This window comes from Equus caballus, chromosome 3, assembly GCF_041296265.1.
Source record: "Equus caballus isolate H_3958 breed thoroughbred chromosome 3, TB-T2T, whole genome shotgun sequence".
NCBI lineage: Eukaryota > Metazoa > Chordata > Mammalia > Perissodactyla > Equidae > Equus > Equus caballus.
Genome location: NC_091686.1, coordinates 23,350,337 through 23,371,474, shown reverse-complemented (window position 1 = coordinate 23,371,474; position 21,138 = coordinate 23,350,337). Strand labels below are relative to the sequence as shown.

Below are 21,138 nucleotides of genomic sequence, written 5' to 3'. Positions count from 1 at the left end.
TTCAGGGGGTGACCGAGAACTCGTGAGTCAGGAGCCCTTCTTACCCCATGAACAAGCTATAGTCCCCACCGCTAGAGCAACTGTCTCCATCTTCCATGCATCTCAAACTAGGCACATACCCCTAGGGAGATGTGGGTAATTACTGGAGCACCAGAAGCCACAGCAAAACTATGGCTGACCCTCCTACACATGGATATATGATAGAGTAGATGGCAGAAGTTACATATATTTTTCAACATTAAACATAAGATAGCTCAGAAGTCTTGTGCAGTGGTGGCTTTCTCCTGCCAGGTAGGAGTAACTGAGGACATTTTGGGGGTAGCACTGTACTTGCAATTCTGACTGCAGCAGGCACTTAGCTGTCTGCACTCTGGACTCACAGACTGGGCTCCTCGTGCTTTATTCAAATAAGCTACAAGCAGCCTGATCTGCTCACCTTCTGGGCTTCGGCACCTGTGACAGCAACAATCCTCCGGATGCCCTTGGCAATAGCTTCTTCACTCACAATCACAAACGCTCCTGCATGACTTGAGTTCTGCAGGTGCCTGAGGGCAGAACAAAAAGTCTGTGGTGACCAGGAAGCCCAGGTGCCCTGGCCTCCTCACTGCACCCTGGGGGCCCTTGGCTGGGGGACACAAGCCCTGTGAAATAGTCGCTCCTGGGAAGCTCCCCCAAGGACAGTGGGGAAAGGGAATTTCAGAATACAGCTCTGGCCAGGAAGGGGAAAAGATCAGAGGAGGCCTGGGGCGGAGAGCATTGTGACACTGAGCAAGACACCACCTTTCCGAGCCTCCGTTTTCTCATGTATAAAGTGGGGATAATTCTCCCTCACAGACTGTGGTGAAAATCAAATGAGATCAAACAAAAGTGCTTTGTAATCCCTAATACCCAATACAGTGTTACTGCTGGCGTGCTCTACATTCATGCACATTTTTAGTCGTCTTTGGTAGAACAAAAGCTACATTCTTCTATCCTTGCTCACTGGCTGAGGAAATTGGAGATTACCTTTAAAATCTTACCACAACTCCCTAAACAAATAGGTTTTATTCCCCATTTGCTCAGAGAACCTCAAATGCTCATTAACTCTCAGTCTTTTTTTTTTTTTTAAAGATTGGCACCTGAGCTAACAAGTGTTGCCAATTTTTTTTTGCTTTTTCTCCCCAAATCCCCCCAGTACATAGTTGTATATTTTAGTTGTGTCTCACAGTCATTTTGCGAGGGTGGTGTAAGGTCTTTGAAAGCTGTTTCCTGTGCTCTGAAGAGCATCGTGTCAAGAGATATTAAGGCAGAAGTGGGACTCACTGGAAGCAGTAATTCAGTTGGGCAGAGGGAGGCCTGGAACCAGATCTCTCCCCACCCTCCACATGCCCACCCGCTCCCTGCTTGTCTGAGGCCTCAGGAGGCCCTGGATGGGCTCTACCATGACCTTAAGAATGTTCTTTTCACAGGCCAGCCCCATGGCTGAGTGGTTAAGTTCACGTGCTCTGCTTTGGTGGCCCAGGGTTTCACCAGTTCGAATCCTGGGTGCGGACATGGCACCGCTCATCAAGCCATGCTGAGGCAGCATCACACATGCCACAACTAGAAGGATTCACAACTATAAATACACAACTATGTACCGGAGGGCATTGGGGAGAAAAAAGGAAAAAAATAAAGAAAGAAAGAACGTTCTTTTCACTAAGCTGCTTTTGGAAGCAGGAACTTCCCAGGCCACCATGACTGTCCCAAAAAGGCCCCCAAGGGCTATGGAGGAATCTAAGTTGGCAGAAACCAGAGGCTCTGCCAAGCCAAACTGCGCTGGGTCTACCGTGTGGCCTCACTCAGGTGCTCTGAGACAACGGTGAATCGCCCAGATGCTGCTCTAGTTGGCAAAGGGAGCTAAGTGAGGCCCTAGGAAGGGAAAGGGGCTAGGACCAGATGAGAAGTTCAAAGCACTCCACGGCCTTGCTGAATCCTGACTTCAGAGGCCTTCTTATCAAGATCAGCCCAGGGAACAAGCGCAAGCAACTGGGTGGCAAGTGTTAAGATAAGCTTTTTCACTTTCTCCTCCTAGGAAGAACATTTCATCACAAACCCTGGAAATGTTAACGTCAGACACTGAGGGGTCTGACTGGAGCAAGAGGATGCTAAGATCTTGGGAATGCTGTTTGGCAAGTGTATTTCTGAGGAGTTCATTTCAACCTTAGAAAAATGAGAGCTATTCTAGCCTATTATGCACATCCTCCAAGGGTAATGCCAAATTAATAAAAAGCAGGTGACCCTGTCTACCGCTCCCCAAGGTACTCACGTTCCCCCACAGAACTCAACAGAAGTGAGGGAGCCAGCAGGACCAGAGGGGTCGTCCAACAGCTCCGACACTGGAACCCCAATGGAGACGACTCGCACGGGGTCAGGATAGGTTTCATCAAACACAGCCCGCAGGCCCTGGATGGCTTTAGCTGCTGCCAGGGAACAATCCTGGGTATAGACAGGCTGCCATGGAAAGAAGACAGAAAAAAAACCTGAGAGATCTTCTCTTGAGGTGCAGTGGGAAGCAGCAGGGAGAGTATGGTCTTGCAGGCAGGACTCTGGGTTTCTAACCACGCCTCTGCCCATCATGTATCCTGAGCCTCCTGAAATAAGGCACCAGGTGTAAAGTCAAGGGGATCTAAATAGGAAATTTCCAACTATTTTGGTAAACTGTGGACCAAATCTTATGACAGACACGAGTAGAAGATCTCTGGTTGTTCTAAGGAGGGAGTGGAGCAAAGACCTCTCTGCGCTCCTTCCCCAGAGGCCCTAGGTCCCTCTGCTGAACACTGCCATTGCCCCCCACCCAGCACAGTTGAGAATCACTGCTTTAAGAAAATCTGTGTGCAAGACAGAATATGGTATGATGAAGTGAAAGCATCTGGAGGGCTGAGGCTCCGTGGGTAGAAAGTGATGATACGGGAAGGAGTGAGGTTCATGACCCAAGAGCTTACACATAATCCAACCTACCTTGGCTGCCTCAATCATCTCATTAGCAATCTCCTCCGCCTTCTTGATCTGCTGGGTGGACATGGCTCCCTTGGCAGTGAAGTCAAACCGAAGGCGGTCAGGAGCAACCAAGGAGCCTCTCTGGTCAGCCTCCCCAAGCACGGAGCGCAAGGCAAAGTTCAGAATGTGGGTAGCTGTATGGTTGCTCATGACAGGCCTCCGTCTGGGCTGTAAAGGACAGAGCTGGCTGCTGGAGAGGTCTGCAACAGACTGCCAGTCACCAGTACCTGCTCTCCCCTTCTTCCGGAGTATTACAATTTAGTTGGACACGTGGCTGCCCAGAATAAAGACTACATTTCCCAGCTTCCCTTACAGCTAAGTGTGGCCATGTGGCTAAGTTCTGTTCAATGGGTTGTGAGGAGAAGTGATGCATACCCTTAAAGGGAAGGGGCACGCCCTCCCCTTCCTCTTTGCCTCTGCCTAGGACAAGAGTTGGCAAACTGTGGCCTGAGAGCCAAATCCAGCCTATTGTCCCTTTCTATAAATAGGTTTACGGGCACACGGTCACACCCATGTATTTACACATAGCCTACAGTGCTTCTGTGCTACATCGGCAGAGTGGAGTATTGTGATAGAGACTGTATGGCCTGCAAAGCCAAAAATACTTACTATCTGGCACTTGACCAAAAAAGTCTGCCAACCCCTGGCCTAGAAAACGGATCTGATAGCTACCTTCTTGGACCATGAAATCAATGGCAACACCCCACCAATAATGGCAGCGCAGGAAGCAAGGAAAAGCTGGGCCTCCTGACTGTGTAGGGGCAGAGCCTCTGTATCAGCTTAGACTTTTAACTGAGAAACACATTTCTATCTTGTTTTAAACTACTGTTACTTTGGAACTCTGTCACATGCAACAGAACCTATTTCTTAATACAGGATCCTTGGCTCCTAAAGAAGTATCTGAGGTTAACCCAGACAAAGGCAATCCATGAAAATGAGGCTATAGGATTTCAGCTGAAATCATCGTGGTCTGACTTGGGAACATAAAGATTTAACTCTCAGTTATAGGCCTCCTAAAATTTACTCCTGCACTCTACTTACAATAATCTACTTATAATTTCACTCAGGAGTGACAATAATGATGGACCAATTTAAAGCTGAAGGAAGAGGTGAATTCCTCTCACAATGTATACGTATATCAAATGTATACATGTATACCACAATGCAGACTTTAAATATCTTAAAATTTTATATGTCAATTATAGCTCGACAAAGCTGACCTTTTTTTTGAGGAAGATTCACCCCTGAGCTAACATCTGTTGCCAGTCTTCCTCTTTTTTTGGCTTGAGGAAGATTAGCCCTGAGCTAACATCTATGCCAGTCTTCCTCTATTCTGTTTGTAGGCTGCTGCCACAGCATGCTGACAAGTGGTGTAGGTCCATGCCCAGGATCCGAACCTGCAAACCTGGGCTGCCAAAGTGGAGGGTGCCAAACTTAACCACTATGACACAGGGCCAGCCCAAAGCTGAATTTTTTTAAAAAAGATGATTACTAACCAGATCCAATGATAACCAGCATAATGCAACTCACCTCATCAATAAACAGCCGGACCTGATCCCCAACTTTCAGGTTGCCATAGATTGTTCCTATGTGTAGCACATACCCTCCACGCACCTGAGCATTCTTCACGGTAAACTCAGTTTTCTAAAGAGCCAAGGAGGAGATCAATAAATAAATAAATTCGTGTGTATATATATGTAGATAGAAAAAAATACAGAGAATGTAAATGTTCTCTATATATGTAAATAAATTTAAATATATGTAAACTCTATATATGTAAATTACATATATATCAACCAAGACTGTGCATATATATACATATATACCATCATTACTATTATATATGTTATATATACATCCATTACACACATATATACCATTACATATAACATATATATATACACACACATACACACATATGCATATATACACACACATACTCATCCCATTAAGGAGAGTCTTAGAGAATTTAAAGCCATCTCAAGGAAACTCAAAGCCCAGCAGACTATGCTCATGGTCTTTCAAGACCAGAGTCAGCAGTGGCAGAGCTAGAGGCTGAGTCTTCTACAAGGACGTCCACCCTCCACAAAGCTGCCTCTTGTTCACGAGGAGAGGCTGGAAGAACCTAGGATCAATCTATGCAGCCTGGCTGCAAGGATCTTGCTACAAGGGGACCCAATGGCCATGAAGGCAGCAGAGTGCAAGCAGCAGCAACCTCGAGCACATAAACATTGACAAGGGAACCCAACCCAAAGATCAGCGGTATCTGCTCCCCAAGGCGGCAAGTGCTGAGGAGCCACAAAAAGCTACCCGAGTCCAGGCCCAGCCCTTGAGCAGACCCCCTCCCTGGCTAACAAGGAAGAACTGTTGGCTCACATCTTCACTGCTGTCATCAACCTTCACCAGGTAGCCTTCATCGTAGATCTGCCCTCCTTGCTCGGCATAGAAACAGGTCTTGTCCAGCACCACTCCACACTCCTGGCCCGTGGACACTTCTTCCACAAACATCTTATCCCTGCGCAGAGCCATCACTGTAGCCACTGCGCTCTCAAACACTTGATAGTAGAAGGGGGAGAAACAGGATCAATGACTTCGTCTACATATTCATAGCTGGCTTTTGCTGGATTCTATTTCTCAAACTCTCCTTAGGTTCTAATTGTCTCATTTTATTTTGGAAGCAAACCCATGAGACTCCACGAAAGAGCTTAGCACACTGGTTTTCTACCAGAGATATCCTGGGTACCTAATCTTGAGACTTGTCTCTCAAAAACCTCCCAGATAAGCACAGTAACGTACCGTAGCTCCCACTGGAGTCTGAATAGTAATTATACTTTGGGGAATCGTCTGTTGCCTCCAGACCCTTTTCTCGGAGCTCTTCAATAGCATAAATGTCCAGCATAATGAGGTCTTCCCCACCAGCTCCCTTGCCCTGTGATTTCAGCTGCCAGTAAGAGAAATACGCATAAGTTACCCTAATGTAGAAGAAAAAGAACTCTGAAGAACTGAAAATTGCTAAACTATGCCCCATGTAAAGTTCTAGAACAGGGTTTTTAATCTCAGCACTAATAATTTTTAGGAGCAGGTATTTCTTTGTTGTGAGGTGCTGTCCTCTGTATTATAGGATGTTGCGCAGCATCCCTGGCCTCTACCCACTAGGTGCCAGTAGCATCCCTCCCCTAGTTGTGAAAACCAAAAATGTCTTCAGATGTTATTGCCAAATGTCCCCTTGGGGGGCTGAACTGCACCCAGCTGAGACCCACTGGTCTAGAGAAAAAGAGAATTTCAAAGACTTTAATGGAGAGAAACTCTTGCTTGCTTTGCAGTCAAGTCCTGCCTTGCTTCGTGTTAGGATTCCTGCTCACTCCCCAAATTCTTTACCTGGGCCAGTTTCCTCTCCTCTTCAAAGCCATCCATATCTACCACCAGGCCCTTCTCTTCCGCTATCAGTCCAGTGAGATCCACTGGAAACCCATAGGTGTCATAGAGGAGCCAAGCAGTGTCCCCTATACAGCACAAAGGAATTGTGTCAGAATAACATGGACAGCTCGCTTCTTTTCCAGCCCAAGCCCTTCCCAGGAAGATGATGGCAGTGACAGAAGTGATTAACGAGACAAGGCAAGCTAGGATTGGTTCTGTGCGCTTGTCAGAAAAATCCATTAAGTCTGGAATTGACCTGGAGGAATTACCACAAGAGGTCTTCTGGTAGAGTTCTGTTTCTTAATCTGAACACAAGTGCATTCAGTTTGTGAAAATTCATCAGACTTTCCCCTTATACATTATATTATGCTTCAATAAAAAGTAAAAAAAAAAAAAAATCTTTTGGAATTAATTTTCTTGTCTGGAAAAAATAAAGATGTTGCAAAATAGAATATACCATATGTTCCCATTTTTGCTTGAAAAATACACACATGCATGCACACACACCCCTACATATATTTGTTTGCAAACAGAAAAGTCCTGAATAGTTACACCTCAAACTCTTAAGAGTTGTTGCCTCTGAGAAATGAGTTTGGGAAAGAGGATTTTCCTTTTTTACTTCTGTGTTGTTGGAGTACTTTACCACAATAACGTATTACTTTTACAATTTTACTATAAACCCCATTTTACATCAAAAGCAATTTAACCAAGCTATGCTCAGCCTTTGGAGACATGAGAGTCCACTATCAACAGGGCTTGCCTCTTCCAGAAATATGAACTGGCTTGTATGAAGAAAGGAACAAACTGGTCCTTACCAGGAATGGTCTTGCTCTCTCCCAGGCTCTGAATTTTCCTGTCCAGGATGCGACGCCCTCTGCTGAGTGTCTTGAGAAATTGCACTTCTTCTTCATTAATAATGTCCTTCACCATATCTGGGTCCTTCTTTAGCTCAGGAAATGCATCTCCCTGGCAAAGGGGAAATAGAGATGTTGGCCCAATGAAGCCAGGGACTATTCCATGACTTCTCTAAAAATTCTCATTAATGTATGAGGATGCTATCTCCCACCCTATGCCTCTTAAGGTATGTGCTTTAGTACAGAAGAGGTAAGCAGGGAAATATACCTACCAGGGACTGGACGACAACATCTACTAACGTAGCAAAGAAACCCCTGCTGGCATTGAGTTTCTCATGGGAATATCGAACAGCCCGGCGGAGAATCCGTCTCAACACATACCTGTAAGAGGCAGAACCCAGTCCCCTGCTAGACAACATTCCCTGCTGAGTGTTTTGTAGCGGTCCTTTGGAATTCTGCCCAAAGCAAGATGATCAACTTCTTGTCTTTCTTTCAGAGACTTTCTTCTATCCTAAGCCTGCTTCTTTTGCATTTCCCCAAGGTCACTAACATTAATCCCAACATAAAACTCAGTAACATACCCACAAACACGCATCAAGGATGACCTGGGGTAAGACTGGTTTGTTTTCCTACCACATTCTGCTGACCCAGAGATGGAGGCAAGAAGTACAGACCAGATGGCTGACTTGATGCCCACAGTCCCAGGTCCTGCCTGTCAGTAATGAAGTTACCTGGGCTACTCAATACCTACCCTCACCCCGCCCCTGCTGATATCCTATCAGACAAGCTTAAATACAATCCTTATGATCCTGTTCTTTAGCAGCAAAGATTTAATATAGTGGTAACTCTTTAACATGAGCTGAAACTCCCTTCATCCCTAAAAGATTAAAGAGATCCCTTCAACTAAATAGAAGACAAAGAAAACACTAATAAAGTATGGCTTTGAGTTCCATAAAGAGTCATAAAACTTATGGCATCAGTCTTAACACTGCCCCATACACAACATACTTACCCCCGCCCCGTGTTGTCAGGTCGGCCACCATCAGCCAGTGCCACAGTGATGGTCCGAGCGTGGTCAGCAAGCACCCGGTAGGCCATGTCGATCCCATCAGCATCGTCAGCACCAACTTTGCCAGCATACGGCCGGGCACCTGTGCCCTACGGATAAAACGCAGGAAGCAGGTCATCAGGAAGCAGCCCTTCTGGCGTTGCCTTGCCCTGGAAGGTTCCGAGGACTGAGGGGGCATTAGGGCAAGGGATGACCCTCTTGCCACATCCTATAACCCCAAGAAAGATGACAGTAGTGGGAGTAAAGAGCATCCAGCCAGGCCCCTGCACTCAACAAATAACAGTGCCTTGAGCTCAGAGCCTCATATTATTAACAATGAAGTTGGCAGATGGTCACAGGTATGCCACATACATATTTTGCCACACACAGCTGGCAAAGTGTATGGTTATTTTATCTGTGACAGTACTGCTAAGAGTCCAGCCTGGACACCTCCACAGAAGTTTGCAATAGGACTAGTACCTTCTGAATGGCTTCAAAGTAAGGGACAAAAAGGTCAGTGTCATAGTTGGACATCTTATTCTGCAGCACAGACACCAATCGCTCCAGGCCCATCCCTGTGTCAATGCTTTTCTTGGGAAGAGGTTTCAGAACGCCATCAGTTTCCCTGCATGATCCAGAGAAAGAGGAAGTTGAAACAAGGACCCAGGCTGTACCTCTCCCTGCTGGTTAAACTCATGTACATAGCACAGTTTGCAGGCTGTGACTATTTGCCATTTACCTCTGCCTGGTGTGGCAGGAGGAGAGGAGTAGAGGAAGAAAGGAAAGGAGAAGTACTCTGGGGTCCATTTAAGAGTGAGGCAAGTTTCAAAGAAACAAGCTTTAAAAGAGCAGTCCAAATTATAGCAAAAATGACATTACAGGAATAGCCCTTAAGCAGATATTATGTGGGATAAAACTAGTTTATAGCCTTATCCCAGAGATCAGAGGGAAAACTTGAGAAGTGAAATGTAAAGGATGTGCCATAAGAGCCCATGATGCCCTTAGTGCCTGCTTTAGTGCGGCTCCTCTGTCCCCAAAGACGAGCATGACAAGACAGCCATGTGCTGAGTTCCTCTTTCTCTCCTTGGCTTGAGGAAAGGTGCTGCTCTTAGTAGGAACAGAGCAGGACTCCAAGGCCACCTGTTATACTGGATGAACACAAGGTTCCAGATCTCCAGCACATTGGGGTCATCCTGGTTGACGAGATGTGCGGCGTCCCGACCACCAATCCGGTCATAGTGGATCTCACTGCAGGGACCACATGGGCCCGTGTCACCCATCTCCCAGAAGTTGTCCTTCATGTTGCCAGGGAGGATTTTGGTGTCATCTAGCCTGCACAGAGCACGGAAGATAAGCCCAGTTATAGCTACTGACAGGAATTCTGCCCAGACTTGCATCCACTGCAAAAGGAGATCCTTATGCACTTCTAGAAAGAAGGCCAACTCTTCGGCAATCACTAATGCTAAGCCTCCAGACAAATCCTACAAAAGGGGGAGAATATGATTCTTCTCAAGAGTGACTACCACAGAATACAAAATATACATATGCTCCAATCATAACTAAATAAAAATATGCAAAGATATGGACAAAGCCTAGAAAGGAACAGATAAAAATAGAAATGTTTATGCTGCATATGACCAGAATTTAAGCAAACATCTTCTTTGCAAATGTTCCTTCATTTTAAAAAATGATTATATGACAGTATAAGTGTTAGAAAAGCTGCTAATTGGGGCTGGCCCCGTGGCCGAGTGGTTAAGTTTGCGCGCTCCGCTGCAGGCGGCCCAGTGTTTCATTGGTTCGAATCCTGGGCGCGGACATGGCACTGCTCATCAGGCCACACTGAGGCAGCATCCCACATGCCACAACTAGAAGGACCCACAATGAAGAATATACAACTATGTACTGGGGGGGCTTTGGGGAGTATAAGGAAAAAAATAAAATCTTTAAAAAAAACAAAAAAAAGCTGCTCATTATTTAAAGTAACCTCTCCATACCCCCAATTTAGTCATCTTTTACCTTAAAATGATACCAAAAAGAAGTGAATAAGATTAAAGCATTTCTTGGGGGGCCAGCCTGGTGGCACAGTGGTTATGTGCGCACGTTCTGCTTCGGCGGCCTAGGGTTCGCTGGTTCAGATCCTGGGTGTGGACATGGCATGGCTTGGCAAGCCATGCTATGGTAGGCGTCCCACATATAAAGTAGAAGAAGTTGGGCACGGATGTTAGCTCAGGGCCAGTCTTCCTCAGCAAAATGAGGGGCATTGGCAGCACATATTAGCTCAGGGTTAATCTTCCTCAAAAAAAAAAAGAAAAGAAAAGAAAAAGAAATTAAAAAAAAAAGATTAAAACATTTCCAAAATATTTGACTCCACTGAAAGCTGCTAGACAACAGAGCATTCAAAAAGGATTGTGCTTGCTTGATAAACAAATTACAGATATATATAAGCCAAGTAAAACAGAATTTAAAAAGTCAAGATTAGGGGCTGGCCTACCAGCATAGTGGTTAAGTTCCTGTGCTCCGCTTCAGTGGCCCAGGGTTCATGAGTTTGGATCCTGGGCGTGGACCTACACATCGCTTATCAAGCCATGTTGTAGCAGCATCCCACGTAAAAAATAGAGGAAGACTGGCACAGATGTTAGCTTGGGGCCAACATTCCTCACCAAAAAAAATGAGTCAAGATTAGTGTTTAAGTTTCACAAGTTACTACCCAAAATGTCCAAGTACATTTAGACTACAGAGTCAAACTAAGTAGGGGATTCAGACCAAGTACAAGGGGAAGCTGGATTGGAATAACATATCTGGAGTAAAAGTAATAAAAAAAAAAACCAGAAGAGCTATGTACTAGTAGATAAGAGAGTTAAGTAAAGAGAACAAGAAAATGAGACAAAGACATCATGGGCATCCTTGCTATCTACAGAAGTGTATCACCCACATTCGGATTCCTCTTGAGGCAGCACTTCATGAATTCTATTTAGTTCAAAGCACAGAATACATACAGTTCATCTACCATGTTACCTTTTATGCTACGTTATTTTACTTTAGAATTATACTACATTAAAAAAAAAAGACAGAAAACTCCCTGTGTCCTAGACCTGTTTGACACCATCACATTTCCATAAGAAATAAACTGCTTCATATGAAGAACACTACTCTGTTGAGAAAGACTCACACATACACACAGGGTTACAGAAATACAAAATATGAAGACCTGGAAGACCATATATGTGATATCAAACTATTAACAATGATTAATCTTAGGGATCTTCCATTTCTTATTTTTCACATTTCTATATAGTTTGAATTTTTACGATATATGCATTATATGCATAATTTCTAAAAATATTTAAAAGACCAACAAAAAACGAGAGACTCTTTATGTTGTCTTTCAAAAACAGAATGATCAGTTAAGCATACTAAGCACCAAAGGATAATTACTCCCAGTCACCCCCATCTGCATCTCAAAAGGCACACCCCAAGATGGGCAATGGCAATGCACTCCAAGTCATAAGACCTCACCCTGGCGCTGAGCGTAGGAATCATTTTATTCCTCAATACTCTCAACATGTGAGTTGCATTCTTACCCCAAGTTTTGCCAGATCTGTTTGCACTCCAGGTCTGGTTCTAAGCCAGCTGCTTCATCCCCACCAAAGTAAGTAACATAAAGTCTTTCAATTGGAATGCCAAACTCTTGGGTGAGAAGTTCCAGAGCCATCTTACATGCCAATTCCTACAAAAAGAACAAAAAGAAAGATGTGGAACATGGCCAAACCAAAATCTATTTAGTATCAGTAGGAAAAAATCCAGATCCTGGGAACACAGATACAAAACTACAATATCTTCACCATAAACTCACCTGAACTCAGGATCAATTTTTTAAAATTGAAGCATAGTTGACATACAATATCCTGTTAGTTTCAGATGTACATCAGAGCAATTCGATATTTATACATTACAAAATCATCACCACAGGATCAATTTATATAATATCTCCAAAGGTAAAGTGAACACATTAAATCATAGGTACTGCTTCTAGGGAGTCTTAGAATTAAATGTCTTTCACTCCTGAACCTCCTAGATGTTATTTCATATTCTAAAACAAGCAAAATTAGAACCCATTTCCTTCAGTGGATATGACCACTCTGCTCAAAATCCCAATGGATTTCCTGCTTTGAGCTTACCTTGAAGTAATCTCCAAAAGACCAGGAGCCCAACATCTCAAAGAAGGTGTGATGATAGACATCTTTTCCCACGTCGTCCAGGTCATTGTGCTTGCCCCCAGCCCGGATGCATTTCTGGGTATTGGCAGCTCTGCTCAGCTTTGCCATAGGGTGAGATGGGTCAATAGTGTTCAGGAAGATGGGTTTGAACTAAAAAAGCAAGGGAACATTTCAACTTTTAAAGAGCTGCAGGGGGGCTGGCCCCGTGGCCAAGTGGTTAAGTACGTGCACTCCGCTTCGATGGCCCAGGATTTCGCCAGTTCGAATCCTGGGTGCAGACATGGTACCACTCATTAAGCCATGCTGAGGCGGTGTCCCACACGCCACAACTAGAAGGACCCACAACTGAAAATACACAACTATGTACCTGAGGGCTTTGGGGAGAAAAAGGAAAAATAAAATTAAAAAAAAAAAAGAGCTGCAGGTGTATCAGATGGTCACACGCTGCCAGGAAAAGACGACATATAAACTGTTCTGTTCATGATTTAATTAGCCTGGAATACAGAAAAGTGTCAGAGGCAGGTGGCCCTACGAGGCTGCAGCACAGGCAGCCTACCTTGGGGCAGCTTCTCCCTGGTCTCTAATGGTCCCCACCACTGCCAATGACACCACCTGTGCAGGGGAAAGGCCTCCAGATCTGAGATAACAGCTAAAGGTTGAGGCGGTGAAACCTGTGCTTCCTCAAAAGTCTCTGACGGTCAGGGCTTACACTATCTTTCTGGAAGAACTTATTCTAAAACTGACATGCCAGCTTGGTAGTAAAGATGATAAGGAAGAAAAAATTTGAGACCTATTACAGGAGTAAAATCAGCCCAACTTAGTGAAGGACTGGATGTGAAGGGAGACAGTTACCTTACTTTGAGGATTTATCAAGTTATACTTTGACCATCATTGCTATTTGTGTAACTTTGCCTTATTTTTCCCACTAGACCTGTCCAATTTGATAGCCACTAGCCACTTGTGACTATGTGAAATTAGATTAATTAAAATGAAATAATTAGTAATCAATTAAAATTTTTTAAAAATGAAAAATTCTGTTCCTTAGTCTCACTAGCTCAATAATCACACATGAGTGGTGGCTGCCACACTAGGCAGCACAGATACTGGACATTACCATCAAGGCAGAAAGTTCCTTTGGACAGTCTTGCATTAAACCATAAACTCCTTAAAAGCAAAAACTATCTTACTAATCTCTGTATATCCAGCACCTAGCACAGTAGTACCTGAAAAAGAGCAGATTCCAAATAAATACTATTTCAAAATATAAAAAAAAGCAAACAAAAAAAAGTCAATGTATTTCTGATTAAGAGAATATAGCACAAAAGTTAAGCAAATGACTGCCTGGGTTCAAATCCAAGTGCCAGCATCTACCAGCTGTATGAGCTTGGACAATCGACTTGAGCTTTCAGCGCCTCAGTGGGATGGTACAAAGGGAGGATGAAATAAGTTAATATATGTAAAAGACAGAGAACCGTGCCTGGCACATAGAAGTACCACGTGCAGGCTTATAGTTACTGTTATCCAGAGAATGTTTACCAACATTCGGCTCCCATGGTTCTTCTACCAAGTATAGTCAGCACATGGGGCAGAAGACAAGCCCGTGCCTAGGTCTGCCTGAATAGAATAGAACCTTTCCATTGTTCCAGAAAACCCATCACCTTGAAACAGTCCGCCTAAAATTAGTGCCCCCAATTCCAGGTGCACACAAAGGACTCACACATGTAACTGAAAACATTTTTATAGTTTCATAGTTAATGTTATACAAGGTGGAAAATGTTCCCATTGCCTCTAATTTTCCATGCCAGAAAAAAGACCCGAGAGAAAAGAAAATGTCAACTTATCCCAGAGTGAGATGCATCCTAAGGGCTGGTGGGTCCACTGGGCTAAGCAGGGTTCTCAGAGAACCACCAAAAGAAAGCCTTGAGGGCACCATCTCCCTGAATCCACTTCCAGTCGAGGAAACAGTTTTCAACGTCACAGGCATATTGACAAACTCCTTTATAAACTTCTGATGCTCCCATTATGTCAAGAGAAAACCTTCTCTCTAACAACGAAACTTTCAAATATATTTTATAGTTCAACTGCCCCAAATGCAAATCTTACTAATAAAGTTTCTTCAGCAGTGGATCCAGACTGGCATTGGTGGCAATAGTTTTAAGAAAGAGGTTTAAAAAAAATCAATAAAACTGTGCATGGCCTAGAATGGGAATGAGAGCAAAGCTCTGAAAGAATCCTGAAGAACTTACTTGTTTTATTTTAAAAAAAAAAAAAGGAAGAATAACAAAGAGATGAAGGAGAAGCACAACAGCTGAAGTAACAAGTCTCTTCAGGGCTCAGCAATAGTAACCCCCTCTTTGATTATAAGAAAACACAGCTTTTGCCTTAGGAGAAAAAAAACGGCAAACTTTACAGGCTGGACGCAGGCTATATTTTTCTTGAGAGGCATACAAATTTGATCCATGGGTATTGGGGTCTCTCACCATAACTGAAAATAATAATGGTTAATGTTTGAGTGCTTACTCAAATACTATGCTAAACACTTTTTATGCATTATTTTATTTACTCCTCACTGCAACCTAACGGCAAGCACTATTATTATTTCTCACTTCACAGACAAAGAAACAGAGGTTCAACGACACAAAGTAAGTTCCACAAGATCACACAGTAAGTGACAGACCCACAATTCCGTCTGACTGCAGGGGCTTGGCTTTTATCACTGCTCTGCTGCCTCCTATGTAGACAAATAGCCAAGAGGAAGGGAAAAAACCTTTACCTGGTTCATGCCCGCATTGGCAAAGAGCAAAGTGGGGTCATCCAATGGGATGGTGGCAGATGAATGAACATAGGTGTGCTCATTTCTTTTGAAGAAATCTATAAATCGCTGCCGGATTTCACTTGCTGTTAGAGTTGAGTCCATCTTGAAAGTAACCCAACAGAACTTACAAAAGAAAAAACGAAGAAAAATTAGGGAAACTGAAACTAAGAAATACGTAGGCATTATGCAAGACTCCTGGCTTCTCAGGCCAAGTCATAGCAGGACATGGGTAAGCTGTTTGATCCTAAAACCTCTATGTTGTAATGTCCAAGGCTAAAATCATCTCAAAGCTAAACCTGCTGCACCAGCAGACTGCAGTTCCATGAGTTCCTCCTTCCCATGCCAACCTCAAGAGGCCCAATACACCATCACACCAAGTAGAGCAGGAGGTGGTTTCTTCATGTATTCATTCATTCCAAAACATGTATGGAGCATCCCCCGTGCCAGGCTCTAGGCCAGGACTTAGGAAATGGGGATAAAAACACTCCATCTTTACTGCCCAGCAGAGAAACCCAGTGGGGATGGGGGGAGGCTTGGGAGACCGGGGTCCCAGTCCTAGCTCCAAGTCCTTAAGGGAGTTACATCACTTCATCAAGAAAGGAGGGGCCCATACTAGATGACTCTAAGGACCCTTCCAGCTCTGTGTTAATTTACATGCCTAGAACTGTGCAAAGTTCCATCATCCCCAAAGCCAGGGTCTCTAGACATGGCCTGACACCTTGGGGAGGCTGCTGTCAGCAGCAGTGGACCTGGGGATGGGCCTATCTGTTCAAGGGACCATCTGCAAGTAGCAGGAACGCACCTACCTCTGGCCAGCTTGAGCACCCCCAGAACCACAACTGGTAGACTGCTGCCTTCCCAGCTATTAGATTACTAGGGAGTGAGGATGTAACAGCCACACTGAGGGGCTGGAGCTCACTGAGTGAGTAAAAGGGAATCAGAAGACGCGGAAATTCAGAAATACAACAACTTTAGAATTTCAAAGCTCTTTCACACGTATTATGATTTCTCTGAGAGGCACGTTGGGGAGAAGCGACAGGCCTTGGTGGAGGTACCAATCACTGGCACGGTGCTGTAGTGCCATACAGCGCCGGGTGTCTAGAGAAAGGGGAACCATCTCTTTCACAACATTAGCTAAGTGTCTAGAATTCTAGACTCAACTCTAATCTTAAATAAGTCACTTAGCCCTGAGTGTTTCCTTTTTTGTAAAAAAGTATCTACTCTGCCTACTCTATGGGCCTGTTGTGAGGCTCAAAAGCCATCCTGTATTTGGAAGCAATCTGTAAATTGGAAAGCCCTAGAGGAAACTGGAAAGCGCTAAAGGGACAGAATGGATACTATTAATTCAAGTCTCTTAACTCAAAGATTTCTTCTTTCTTATGAGGAAGATCCAACAATGATGTACACGGCGAACATAAGACTCTGACTCTCAGATTTATGTTTAACCCCAATTTCAATTGATTTATTCACAACTCAATCAACTCATTACTCAAACAAAAGCCCTCTGGGCAAAAAAGACATGAAACACTGGCTGATAGAGCCAAAGAGCCGACTAAAATTCCCACAGATGAGGACTTTATGTCCATGCTAAGGAGTTAAGGCTAAGGTTTTTAGAAACTTTGTCACACCACATTCCTCTTCATCCCTTCTCATCCTGGCTCCCAGTGAATCTTAATAATGGTGGCAAAAATGAATATACGGTGCCAATTCTGACTGAGCGTGCATTGCTCCTCCTCTATATGGGCTATCTGAGGTAAATAAGCAGTTAAATTTCAAGACACGTGAATACTCCATTTTTGCTTATTCATTCAACATACTGAATGCATACTATGTGCTGGGAATCGAGTTGAATGCGAGTCCATGCCCTTAACAGGGAGACAGTCACACAGAGAAGTAACTGCAGTATGTCAAAGGCTAGGACTATCAAAAGCTGTGTCACCATCACCACGCATGCATTTATTCAATATAAATACACCGGAAGGTTGTATGAGATACAGAGGAGGGACCTCTGATGCCACTTCCCAGCAGGAGCTGGAAAGGTCTTGAGAACCTTAAATCACACTGGCGTTTGGGTTTAAGGCTCCAGCCCCAAGACCTTTCAACATGCTCTTCGTTTGCCAGGTAAGCTGTCTACCCCACTCCCACTCTTTCCCTTTCCTAGTTAATTTCTCATTTTTGATACCTCAATTCCAAAGAGACTTATTAAAGGAAGACTTCTCCTTCTTGATAGGATTCTATTTTATTCTCACAGCCCCAGGGGTCTTCCTTCATAATTTCCACATGCATTTGACAGCTCGTTTAATGCCCATCTCCCTTTCAGGCTGTAAGTTCCATCCCAGTGGGGGTCATGGCTGGTTTTTGCTCACCATTACCAGTCTATCCTCAACATCTAGCACAGTGGTTGCTGAATAAGTATTTCATGATTAGGTATGACAAACCTTTAATAGCAAATTCTGAATGAACTTAAAGCACACGAGGCAAAGCAGACTATCTGAAAGAGCAAAAGCTGGACATGATGGGGCACGCACGGTGCTTCCAGGTGGGCCTGGACCAGTATCAGTTACTTAGCTAATTTTAAGAATTGAAGGAATGGCCCACGGCGGGATTACCCCCATCGTGACCGCCCGCCCCTAGGGGATTGAAACCAGGGGAGATGAAACCTCAGCTTTGGGCGGGCAGTCAACGGCAATCGTGATTCTCCCAAGGTCCTGGTCCTCACCAAGGCCACCCGACCCGCTCCACCCCCAGCGCTCCAAGGGGCTAACAAAAGGCCACTCTCCCGGCGCCGTGTCGCGACGCGGCGGCGGCGCCCGCTCCAGCCCAGGCCTGGGCTCCCGAGGCCTTGCGGGGCCTGGCCCACGGCCCGCCGCGACAGCCTCGCTTTCAAGTCCCGGGCCCAGCCGCTCTCGCGGCGTCACAGAACTCTCTGAGACCCGCCTGCGTCTCCCGAGGGTCGCCGGCCCTGACTCCTCCCTCAGAGCCCACCGCCAGCAGCCCGCGGTTACCTGCTCCCGCAGATGGGCAGCTGCACCAGCCCCACGCCACCGCCGTCCGCAACTCGCACCGCCCCGTCCAATCAGAGCGCGCCGGTAGAAAGTGCCCCGCCGCGCTTTACCTCTCCGAGACATTATTGGTGAATCAACATGCTAATCAAACCGTGCACGAATCGGCTTATTAGTCGGTTTCTGGGAGAGCGGCTCTAAATAGGCTGATGCAACAGCCGGGTAAGAAGGGACTAGGGTACAGTCATGTGACTGAGTGGGCTGCGGCCTCTTGGAGGCCGACATTTTGGTTTCCACATGGGAAGTTCTAATAGTTGACGTGGTTAACAAGGGGACATGGTGACACGTGTTTGGTAGAGGGTACAGCTGTCGCTATGTAGTTCTGCTCATTTTAGTTGCAGAATGGTATAAAGACCTCAAAGATTCTGATATATTGTACCCATGGATACACTTGTCCTGGTCAGACCTTCTTGGCTTTGATATGGAAGAAATAACTTACTCGTTGAGGGACAGTTGAATTGGCATCTGGTCCTTGATTTGTCTTTGAAAAATAATAGTTAATATTGATATGTGAGGCACTGTATTAAACATTTCACATTTCATTTCATGTCATTTTTTTTTTAAGATTAGCCTTGAGCTAACATCTGCCACCAATCCTCTTCTTTTTGGTGAGGGTGACTGGCCCTGAGCTAACATCTGTGCCCATCTTCCTCTACTTTATCTGTGGGACGCCTGCCACAGCATGGCTTGACAAGCGGTGTTTAGGTCCATGCGCAGGATCTAAACTGGCAAACCCTGGACGGCTGACATGGAACATGCACACTTAACCACTGAGCCACCAGACCGGTCCCTCATTTTGTGTTATTTTAAATGGCCTATGAGGCAGGTCAACTAGCATCCCATTTTTAGAGATGAGGTAGCTGCCTTGCCCAAGTTCTCGCTGAAGAGTAAGTTGCAGAGCCTGGATCCAAACCACATCCAAGACCCATACTCTTTTTTTTTTTTTTTTTAAAGATTGGCACCTGGGCTAACAACTGTTGCCAATCTTTTTTTTTTTTTTCCTGCTTTATCTCCCCAAACCGCCCCCGTACACAATTGTATATCTTAGTTGCAGGTCTTTCTAGTTGTGGGATGTGGGATGCCGCCTCAACGTGGCCTGATGAGCGGTGCCATGTCCACGCCCAGGATCCGAACCCTGGGCTGCCGCAGCCGAGCACACAAACTTAACCACTTGGCCACAGAGCCGGCCCCCAAGACCCATACTCTTTTAACCATTCCACTATTGCCTATATCATCTGATATATCCAAATACATGGGTATAAAATTGTGCTACTGGTCATAACAGGGATAAGGATAAAACACAAAATTTTTATGTAAAAGCAGCCTACAGAAATGTCAAGCTGAAAAGCCAGTAAAATAAAACTCTTGAATTAACTTCCCAGGTCACAGCAACTCATTAATAATCATGTCACCTAACATTTGTTGAGCCCTTAGTATGCAGGAGGCACTGATCTAAGGTTTTGATCCTCATAACAACCTTGTAATAAGTCACTATTATCATCAGCTTTTAACAGCTGAAGAAATCGAGGCACCCATAGGTTACGTAAGACAGCTGAGGGCAAAACCAAGAGAGACAAGTGTGTGTTCTGATCCAAATTAGCCCCAAATAGCACATGTAGCCTAAACCATCTGAGAAATAGGTCAGACTTCTGTACCACCATACTTAAAATGGAAAGCCAAAATTGTACAAATTGTGCTTTCAAAATAAAGTAATAGAGATTGTAATCTCAATAACTTTGCTATGTTGCCAGAGTGGTTGCTGTTAGGATAGCACCTTCACTCATGAAAGAATTAGAGACAGATTAAAAAAACATTTTATTCACCCAGTGACTGGGTCAATACACATGAAGAGAAACTGTAATTGAGGCCCAAAAGTCACACTTTCCTAAACACGAATTATTCAGATAATTACCCAATTCTCTATGATATTTTTCTCTTTTAACGTCAATATGTAATAGAGGGAAGGCTATCAATGCAACATGCAACTTGTGTATTTTAGGAAACATCTAACTTACTCTGGGCTAAGCAAATAGGCTTGTTGGTAAGAGTGAGCGCTATACACATGGTCTGCTCTGCAATAGAACATTGGTTGAAACTCACCTTGGGGTATGAGGAAAATAACGGGGGCTCAAGATAGGACAACTAAAAACTTAGTTTTGGAAGTATGTAGTCCTAGATTCTAACTCTTCCATGGCACCACAGCTACTTTTAGCATCTAGAAAATGGACTTAGAATGTTCATTTATTTGCTATCAAGTCAAATGGGAGTGACTGAATAATTGTTTTCAGACCATAAGGCGCTATAGGAACCACCTGGAGTCTTAAAATTCAGACACTGATTTAGGAGGTTTGGACTGGGGCCTTAGATTCTGCATTTCACATAGGCTCCTAGGTGTTATCTATGCTGCTGGGGGATCACACTTGGAGCAGAAAGACCCTAAGCTAGAGGATGAGTGTCCGAACCTATTTGTTCAGACAAAAAGATTACAAGTTCCATCTAAGACTGATGTCAAGGAGTGTACTGCCTAAGCTTTTATCCTAGGAGTTTTATGGTTTCAGGTCTTAACGTTCAACTCTTTGATCCATTTTGAGTTAATGTTTCTGTATGGTGTAAGATAATGATCTACATTCATGCTTTTGCATGTGGCTCTCCAGTTTTCCCAACACCATTTCTTAAAGAGGCTTTCCTTTCTCCATTCTTGGCTCCT

The 21,138-nt window shown here is 44.4% G+C and overlaps 1 protein-coding gene across 2 annotated transcripts in view; it reads right to left on the bottom strand.

Moving 5' to 3' along the window:
- The window catches only part of AARS1 (alanyl-tRNA synthetase 1), a 28,228-nt gene that overhangs the window by 2,775 nt on the left and 4,315 nt on the right, over nt 1-21,138 (bottom strand). The window contains exons 1-16 of one of the 2 annotated variants that reach the window (XM_001501012.6): nt 18,375-18,679; nt 15,328-15,492; nt 12,516-12,704; nt 11,919-12,064; nt 9,478-9,669; nt 8,818-8,962; nt 8,302-8,447; nt 7,562-7,670; nt 7,251-7,401; nt 6,397-6,521; nt 5,815-5,959; nt 5,395-5,573; nt 4,549-4,662; nt 2,980-3,186; nt 2,288-2,472; nt 437-545 (exon numbers count right to left, since the gene is read on the bottom strand). In XM_001501012.6, the coding sequence (XP_001501062.4) occupies nt 437-545; nt 2,288-2,472; nt 2,980-3,186; nt 4,549-4,662; nt 5,395-5,573; nt 5,815-5,959; nt 6,397-6,521; nt 7,251-7,401; nt 7,562-7,670; nt 8,302-8,447; nt 8,818-8,962; nt 9,478-9,669; nt 11,919-12,064; nt 12,516-12,704; nt 15,328-15,492; nt 18,375-18,497 (2,430 nt within the window). In that variant the 5' untranslated portion in view covers nt 18,498-18,679. Of the gene's footprint in view, nt 1-436; nt 546-2,287; nt 2,473-2,979; nt 3,187-4,548; nt 4,663-5,394; nt 5,574-5,814; nt 5,960-6,396; nt 6,522-7,250; nt 7,402-7,561; nt 7,671-8,301; nt 8,448-8,817; nt 8,963-9,477; nt 9,670-11,918; nt 12,065-12,515; nt 12,705-15,327; nt 15,493-18,374; nt 18,680-21,138 lie in introns of those variants that run through there. The other variant, XM_023637313.2, reaches the window with a different exon arrangement.